This window comes from Lampetra fluviatilis, chromosome 58 (genome assembly GCF_964198595.1).
Source record: "Lampetra fluviatilis chromosome 58, kcLamFluv1.1, whole genome shotgun sequence".
Lineage (NCBI taxonomy): Eukaryota > Metazoa > Chordata > Hyperoartia > Petromyzontiformes > Petromyzontidae > Lampetra > Lampetra fluviatilis.
The window spans coordinates 140,881-150,239 of NC_136332.1; the positions used below are offsets into that span (position 1 = coordinate 140,881).

Sequence of the window (9,359 nt, forward strand, 5' to 3'; positions counted from 1 at the left end):
AAAGCAGTCGGTCGATACCAATCAAAGGGCCGCCAGGCAATCATTTGCACCTCACTCCATATACCCACACTGCTGATGGGGGAGGTTGACAAGAAAACACAAATCAAATCATGACCCAAAGTGGTTGATGACATCGTTCCAATGATTGCTGAGTTTATAACTATCCTCTCAGTTGAAATTGTGTCTGTATATATGTGTAGTGAGTTCTCAGTGAGTCAGACGACGTAGTTGAGGCACACTATTTTATTTAACCAAAGGTGGTAACAATACTTGAAGGGGTAACGGCCCCTTCACCCGTACTCAATGGGAAACACCCCTAGCACTATTCCCTGATTGTCCTATTCCCAGTCCTCCGCTATGAGTGCTAGGGGAGGCTATCTGATCCGGCCCTGGTCAAGCACGTATCCTGGCACCCAGCCAACCAGACCGGCTCTTACAAGAGCAGCGGTCCTGAAGCTCTTGGGGCCGCGCCACTGGCTTGACCTGCTCGGCCCTGAGGACAGCGAGCCAGGGGAGTTCCAGGGCCTATTCTGCCAGTCTTCAATCTTCACTGGTAAGCTTCTAACACACTGGCCCCGAGCCCTCTGGCTCCCCGCTTTTTATAGAAATCCTCTCCGAGGGGTGGGGCTATGGGGGATCACAGTGCCCCCATGGCCCCCCAGAGTTAACCGATGCGGACGTGGATGTAGACTCCCGTGTGTGGGTGCAGACACCCTTGTGTTTCTGTCCGCCTTTCTCCCCATAACATCCCCTACATATGGATGGCTTGATGAAGGAATCTTTCGATTTAAGGCTATCGTGACTGCAGGGATTCATCTTCTTGGTTCTTTCGGTAAAGTCACGTAGAATGGAAATAATAAAATAATGAAAATAAAACATAATAAAATAATTCTCACGACGTTTCGGCCACAACGCAAGCAGCCGTCCTCAGGTGGAGAGGAGACAGAGTCTGAATGACAAGCCCCAGGCTTGGAGCGACTATTTAAACTGGGATGGAGGGGCGAAGAGCACCTTGACAAAATAATTTGCATATCAGAGGAATTTAGCATATTTATGGGAAATGCAGATATGCGATTAGTACTACTTGTGAAATGCGTAGGTTTGGCGAGGGGTTTAAAGTCATTATGCCCGTGCATTATGCAGGATTAGCAGCATCAAAGGGAGGGGATAGGGGTAGCATTAATAAAGGGAAGGAGTGTTAATAGTATGTAGCTGCAGAAACTAAACCACCACGTAAACAACTAAAATACAAACTACATAGTATCATCAGTATACTAAATATACTCTACAATAAGCTGAGTTACTAACAGTAAGTAATACATTACAATTCTATGTCGCAAAAAATATAATATGCTTCCATCTAAACTTTATTCTCTTAAACTTACCTTATACATTGTAATATTAACCTATGTATTACTCTACCCACCCTAATGTATATCACACTGCTGTATATTCACTATATAATTACGATACTATATATTACTTTGTACATTGTGTAATAAAGGACTCGGTCAGGCGATGTAGGTCTCCGTTCGTCCTTTATTTGGGTTCTTGTCTCGCACCCCGCTGGTCCTCGTCCGGACCCGCGCTGCCTCTGCCGTGCGCTACGCGCATGCTCCCTGTGGCCCTCGCCCACACCGTGGCCGCTCCTCTTCCTCCGTGTGCCCCTCCGCACACGCCGCCCACACCGCTGGTCCGTTTGCCACCGCACACTCTACTAGCTCCTCCACACTCCGCTAGCCCGGCACCCCATGCACACCCTGGTCTCCGACCACGTGGCAAATGGCGCCACTTCTCCGCCACTGCCCAGCGTGGCTCCCTCTCTATTCTCACTCTCTTCCAACCTCTCGATCTCTTCCGGCTCTCTCCTTATATCCTCCCCCTCATGTGACCCTGACTCCTCCTTCCCGTACTGCCCCCGTCTCCGCCCCCGCTCACCCCGTCTCCCATTGGAGCCGAGGTGAGCAATGGCTCCTCCCACACGCTCCGCCGACCAGGCTCCGCCCCCCAATACTCCGGGCCGTGTGAGTGGCGCGGAGGCCAGCAACCACCCTGTTCTTGCTCGCATTACATGACCCCCCCCCCTAATGAAAAAGCCAGCCGTCCCCGGCTGCAATAGAACAACAATAATGCGAGCAACAACAGGACAATCAGGAATCACAAGACAAACGGAGATAAGAATAGCAACAATTAACAAAAGGGAAGGGACTTAGAACGAGTGCGGGTCGCCGGCCCGTCCTGCACGGGGGGCGGCCCCCGCACGGACCGTGATCTTGACAGGGTTTTAGGAGCGGCGGGACCGTAACCGCCCGCCGCTGTTGGAGGCCTGTCAATCCCAGCATCCCGTTCCCCAGAGAGGCCCGTCGTCGGGGCCACCTGCAACTGCACCCGCGGCGGGGTTTGAAGGGGCAGCGGGGTCAAGTGTCCCCGTCGCCGTGGTAGGCCCACCTGGAGCAGGAATCACCGCAGGATCACAGCCGGTCCGTCTACAAGAGGCACGACAGGCGCGCTTGCAGGTTGAACAGGCAAAGTCAGTGGCGCGTCGGTCGCGACAGACACCGGCAAGGCAACATTAGGTGATGACGCATCCATCCGCGGGGCCACGTAGGGTTTCAATCGAGACGTATGAACGTACCAGCGCCGCGATCCGAACCGAACACGCGCGGACTGCGGACTAGGAACCTCAATAAGCACAACCGGCCCCTGCCACGGTTTGTGCAACTTAGGGGAGGTCCCCACCGGTATCTGCGGGCAGTGCAGCCAGGCCATGTCCCCCACCCGCCAGGGGGACTCACAATGCGAGCGCCGTGCACAATGTTCGTTCCGGGCCTGGGTCTTGGCCGTAGCCAATAGGGCCCCCTCCCGCGCCTCTGCCACGCGGTGTCCCGAATATAATCAGGGAGAGGCTTGACAGGACCCTTCGCCCCCGTGCTCAGTTGCACGTCCACCGGCGGCACATTCTCGCGGCCGTACATCAAAAAGAAAGGTGAGTACCCCGTCGACGCATGTGGCGTCATCCGGTATGCGGAGAGCACCCCAGGGATATGCAAATCCCAATCAGCCTGATTTTCGCTAACCATATGACAGAGCATGGTCGACAGGGTCCGATTGAGCCGTTCAACCATCCCATCCGTTTGCAGATGGTAGGGAGACGTCCGAACCTTCTTGGTCCCCAGTGCAGCGCATACCTCGGCCAACAGTTTAGAAGAAAAATTTCACCCTTGGTCCGTGAGCAACCTTTCCGGTGCCCCTTTGTCCATTACGTATCCGAACAAGAACGCCTCCGTGATAGACGCCGCTGACTGATCGGTTAAGGGACAGGCCATCGGCTAGCGGGAAAGATATTCCACCCCAACTAACAAAAATGTATTCCCCCGAGCGGACGGCGGAAAGGGTCCCAAAATATCCAACGCCACCAACTCGTTAATCCGTGACACCTGTATGGACTGCACTGGTGGAACATATGGGTGTTTAGGCGGTTTCCGCCGGGCAGTCGGAGCACGCCCGAATGTGCCCGACGACATCAGTCATCATGCCGTGCCAAAAATAATCCCGCTGTAACGTCAACAAGGTTTTCTGCACCCCGAGATGTAACAACTTCTCAGAGTGCAAAGTACGAATCAACTCATATCGCAACGACGACGGTACAACAAGACGCCAGCGATCGTGCAACCCTTCCCTCAACATCAACAAGCCATCCCGGAGAGCAGCTCCCGGCGTCCCATCAGACAGCGGTCCACCTTTCTCCTTCGCAGCCCGACCCCGCAAGGCCCCCAGCGACTCATCGAGCAATTTCTCGCGAACCCATACCGAACGCGGCAGATTCAAAACCCCATCAGCCGGTCCTGGACACGCGTGAGCCTCAGGCACCTCCATTACGGACATGACAGGCCGAGGTGGCAGCGGAACCCGCGTGCACCTATTCATGCCCGAAGCGCAGGCGCAAGGGGGCCCCTGCGGCAATCTGGAGAGTGCGTCCGCGTGACGCGATCCTTTACGATACTGAATCTCAAATGAAAATTCCTGCAGGGTTTCCAACCATCGTGCCAATTGGCCAGACGGTTGGTCAACCCTCAAGGAATATTGCAAGGCCGCATGATCCGTGCACACAATAAACTTACGGCCGTATAAATACGGGCGATATTGACGAAGAAAATGCACTATTGCCAAGAGTTCCCTATGAGTAACGTAGTAGCGGGTCTCCGCTGGAGATAGCACGCGGCTACCATAAGCCACGACGCGTTCAACGCCGCCCTTAGACTGGGACAGGACGGCCCCAATCCCGGCGTCACTAGGGTCAGTATCCAGAATAAAAGGCCGAGTAAAATCAGGATAGTCCAGCGTCGGCGCCGACGCCAAACGATCGCGTAGGCTCTGAAATGCCGCCTCCTCCGTCGGTCCCCAGCTGAACCTCCGGCCCTTCACCGTAAGGAGGTGCAACGGCCTAGCGATCGTGGCAAAATTTGGAACGAACCTGCGGTAATAGGAAGCGAACCCAACGAACCGACGCACGTCCCCCACTGTGGCCGGAGTCGGCCAGTTTCGGATGCACGCTGTCTTCTCCGGGTCCGTGGCCACCCCGTCCGAACTGACTATGTGGCCCAAAAAGCGCACGGATTGCTGCAACAGGTGACACTTTATGGGCTTAAATTTTAAATTGGCGGAACGCATCCTAGCAAACACCGCGTCCAATCTCCGCAGATGTTCCTCAAACGTGCGGCTGAAGACGATAACATCATCTAAATATATCAAACACGTGTCCCACTGCAGACCGGCCAACACGAGCTCCATGAGCTGCTGGAACGTCGCCGGGGCGGCGTTCAAGCCCATGGAAAGACAATTAAACTGAAACAAGCCCTGCGGCATACGGAAAGCCGTCTTTTCCCTCGAGGACTCGTCCAGGGGAAGTTGCCAAAATCCCGACGAGAGATCTAGCGTAGAAAAAAAATTTGCCCCAGACAAGGCATCGAGGGAATCATCCATACGCGGCAGGGGGTACGCGTCCGCAACCGACACCTTATTAAACTTGCGAAAATCGACACAAAATCGCAATTTCCCATCCTTTTTTTTCACAATGACCACCGGGGCGCCCCACGGACTGTTGGACGGGGAAATAATGTCAGCGGCAAGCATATCCTCCAGCACGCCGCGTACATGATCCCGCTCTGTCGGACTCAATCGATGAGGGTTCATCCGAATCGGAGCGGCATCCCCCGTATCAATATGGTGGGACAGCAAGGTGCGTCCCAAATCGAAATCGTCCGAGCTAAAGACGTCGGAATACTTACCCAACAGCGCGCGAAGCACGGACTGTTGGTCCCCAGTCAAGGACGCATTTTCCCGGCACAACTCGGCAACCCAGCGATCATCCTGTGCCGCGGAGGCCGAGACCCCCCCTATGAGGCCCCGGCGGCCCCGATCGTCATGGGCCGTGAAAGCAGTCGTAGCATGAGCCAAAACCGTTCCGGCCGGCACAATAACATTATCCACGCTCCCATTCAACACTTGTAAAAACGGAGGCTAACCCGGCCGAACAATCATCTGTGCCCCGACCAGCGTCAAGCCACCCGTTATAGCATTGGACGGCGACAACAACACGCCCGCCGCACCCTCGATTCCCGGCACTGGTTTCCGATACCGCAGCGGAATAAGCATCTGCGAGCCAGGTGGAATATAAACCGATACCTCGGACAGCGCCTGCAACTGGCGGTCAGGAGCGGACTGGAATCAGGGTGATGGCAAGAAAGACATTTTTCGGCCCCCCGGTAATTCGATACAATTCTGATCCACCCTTATCTGAATGGGCATTTTTGCCAGGAAATTGGTCCCCAACAAGCAGGGCACCACGAGGGACCTGGAAATCAACACCGTCCCCGTAGCCGAAACACCCCCAACCGATATGCTGGCGTCCACCTGACCCACAATGCCCATACTTCCCCCGTTCGCCGCTATGCAAGAGTCGTAAACCGGTCGTACCCGCCCCGGCGGAATGGACAGGAGATGGAATATCACGTCAGAGATAATGGTCGCGGACGCACCCGAGTCCACCAAAATGTGCACGTCGACCCCTTAGATCGAACCCGGCACAGTCGACGACCCAGTAGCGGCCGCAACCACCCTCCATGCCAATTTCTGCAATTGCGTCAGCGAGCGACACGGATCTCTCAGCGCCCCCCCGTTAATAATGCCATCCGGACCGCATAGCGATGGTGATGCATGAGATGACAGGCCTTGCCGGGTATCTGATGCATACCGACTTGCCTGCCGTGGGTGATCTTGCCGTGTCGCGTCCTTGGCAGGGGCCTCCTACTGGAGCGGCGGCCGAGAACGAGCCCAACACTCTCTGGCGAAGTGCCCCCGCCGGCCGCAGCGGAAGCACAAGTCGGCTCGTCGACCGGCACCCCCTTTGTCTTGGCGATCCCGCAACAGTGGCCCCGAGCGCAACTCCGCTCCCCCTCGAGGAGGCCATTGGGTCGATGCTGCCGCCAGCGCCTCAGGTCCCTTCTCGTCCTGTACGTAGACAGCTTTGGACGGATGCCACCCTGTGGCACCTCCTTCGATGTTGGGGCTCCCCGTCCAGGCCGTCACCTGCTTCCACCGGCGCAGGTTGAATTGCGCGTCCAGGCACTTAGCCGCTATCTGGGAGGTCAGCTGTTCGTGGCCACACACCGGCATGGGGATGCCCAAATTCCTGGACAACTCCAACATCTTGCCAAAAATTAAAGGCTCCAGCAAGTCGGGCTCAGTGTCCGGATATGTGGCCATAGCCAGCTCCAACACAGCGCCGCGGAAAGCCACTGGCGATTCTTCTGGTGCCCGTTGCCGCTGCACGAATCTGCGATGTGCGTCGTCCGGGGGCTCATAAGCCTCGGCCATTTCCTCGAACACCCCTTTCAGCGTCGTCTTCCTAGTGGCCTTGATGGAGCGGAAGAACCTCACAGACTCGTCGTCCAGGAGCGTCGGTAGGACTTCCAAGGCTTCCGCATCCGTCCACTTGGCGGATCGGACCGCCGCCTCAAAACGGCAGGCAAATGCACTCCAATCCCCGCCGATGGAGAACTCCTTGACCGTCGTCAGATGATGGCTGCGGGTCCCCGAGTCGCCGTCCCCCGCTGCAGGTGTTCCACGCGGTGGCGACAAGATGGCGTCACCATGCGGCGGGGTCAAGATGGCGGCTTCCCGCAGTGGACGTAACAAGATGGCGGCTTCCCGCGGTTCGTCCCCGACCACACCCAAGATGGCGGCGTCCTGCCGCTTGTCGGAGAGGGCGGGAAGCGTCGCGCAGGCCCCAATGGCGGATGTCTCGGCCCCACTCGAAGGCTCCCCGCTTGGGCGGTCCGGCCTCGTCGCTGTTGTCACCAGGGTGCATAATTGCATCAAAACGGCCCGCAGCGAATCCAGTTGGGCCATCACGTGTCGCCAGCCCTCCTCGGCGCCCGTTGATGCAGACGGCCCGGCCGCCCCGACGACATCTTGCACCCGTGGCGCGTCGCCCGTCCCCACTTCACCTCCGCCTTCCATCGTCGGGAGCGCCACCGCCGCTGGAAGATCGTCTTCGTCTTCAGAAGATGGTGCAGGTATTTTTCTTGAGATGTTTAGACATTTCGATTTAAAGCTTTCGTGACTGCAGGGATTCATCTTCTTGGTTCTTTCGGTAAAGTCACGTAGAAGAGAAGTAATAAAATAATAAAAATAAAACATAATAAAATAATTCTCACGACGTTTCGGCCACAACGCAAGCAGCCGTCCTTAGGTGGAGAACAGGTCCGTCCAGTAGACAGAGTCTGAATGGCACGCTCCAGGCTTGGAGCGACTATTTATGCTGGGATGGAGGAGTGAAGAGCGTCTTGACAAAATAATTTGCATATCAAGAGGAATTTAGCATATTTATGGGAAATGCAGATATGCGATTAGCACTACTTGTGAAATGCGTAGGAGGTTTGGCAAGGGGTGTAAAGTCATTATGCCCATGCATTATGCAGGATTATCAGAATCAAAGGGAGGGAGTAAGGTCAGAATTAATAAAGGAAAAGAATGTTAATAATTTCGATTTAAAGCTTTCGTGACTGCAGGGATTCATCTTCTTGGTTCTTTCGGTAAAGTCACGAAGAAGGGAAGTAATAAAATAATAAAACATAATAAAATGAAATAATTCTCACGACGTTTCGGCTACAACGCAAACAGCCGTCTTCAGGTGAAGAATGAGACACTACCAAGCTAGGAGCTTATATATAAACTGGGTTGGAGGTGGAAGAGCGCCTTAACAAAAAGAATGTGCATATGAAGAGGAATTTAGCATATCCATGGAAAATGCGTAGGAGGTGGGCGGGGGGGTTTCAAAGTCATATTATGCCCATGCATTATGCAGGATCAGCAGCACCAAGGGGGGGGTGCAGGGAGTAGCATTAACAAAGGAAAGGAATGTTAATGATATGTAGCTGCAGTTACTAAACAACCACGTAGAAAACTAAAGTATAAACTACATAAAAAACTAAAGTATAAACTGCATAGCACCATCAGCATACTTACTATACTCTACAATAAGCTGAGTTACTAACAGCAAGTAATACATTACAATTCTACGTCGTAAAAATTATATAATATGCTTCCATCTAAACGTTATTCTCTCACATCAGACGAGCATATACCGTACTATATACTGCCATAGATAAACCCAACATTAAATTATATACTGTATTGCTATAAACCACCTTATACATTTCAACATAACACTATGTATTATTCTACCCACCCTAATGTGTATCGAAATGGTTTATTACGTCCTTCCAATGATTGCTAAGCCAGAATCCATCTTCTCGGTTAAAATTGTCTCTTTGTTTGTATATGTGGATCGCCTCATGAACGAATCTCTCATGATAGCCAGATGGCTTGCAGAGAACCTCTGTCTTGGAGAAGTCAATGTCATGTGAGCCCACTAAGTTGTAACAGTGATCTGCCACGGCTGAGGTGTTTGTCCTACCGTGTTTCAGGTCAGCTTTATGTTCACGGATGCGGTCCGAGACATGTCGTTTGGTTTCCCCAATGTAACTGCTACCACAGAGGCAACTTAGTTTGTAGACACCAGGGTACTGTATGTCTGGAACCACATCTTTTACAAACGGTACCAGATCACGGATTTTATGTACTGTGTTGAATCGGACCTGGATCTTGTGTTTAATCAAGATTTTGGAGATCTTTTTTGTGACCCCAGCAATGTAGGGTAAGGTGATGGTCTTGAAAGTCTCCTCAACAGGATCCTTCTTGATGGTTGGAGTGATGGCTTTGTGGATTGTGTAGTCGGAGTAACCATTAGCCTTAAGAGCTTGGCGTACGTGTTTGAGTTCACTGGAAATGTGTTC

At 53.5% G+C, this 9,359-nt stretch overlaps 1 protein-coding gene across 1 annotated transcript; it reads right to left on the bottom strand.

Moving 5' to 3' along the window:
* Window positions 1-2,216: 2,216 nt before the first annotated feature.
* On the bottom strand, window positions 2,217-7,521 carry LOC144950510 (uncharacterized). The gene is made up of 2 exons (XM_078880648.1): window positions 6,262-7,521; window positions 2,217-2,486 (listed from the first exon to the last, which is right to left on the bottom strand). The coding sequence occupies exon 1, from the start codon at window positions 7,519-7,521 to the stop codon at window positions 6,307-6,309; it is 1,215 nt and encodes a 404-aa protein (XP_078736774.1). The 3' UTR covers window positions 2,217-2,486; window positions 6,262-6,306.
* Between the last annotated feature and the right edge of the window lie 1,838 nt (window positions 7,522-9,359).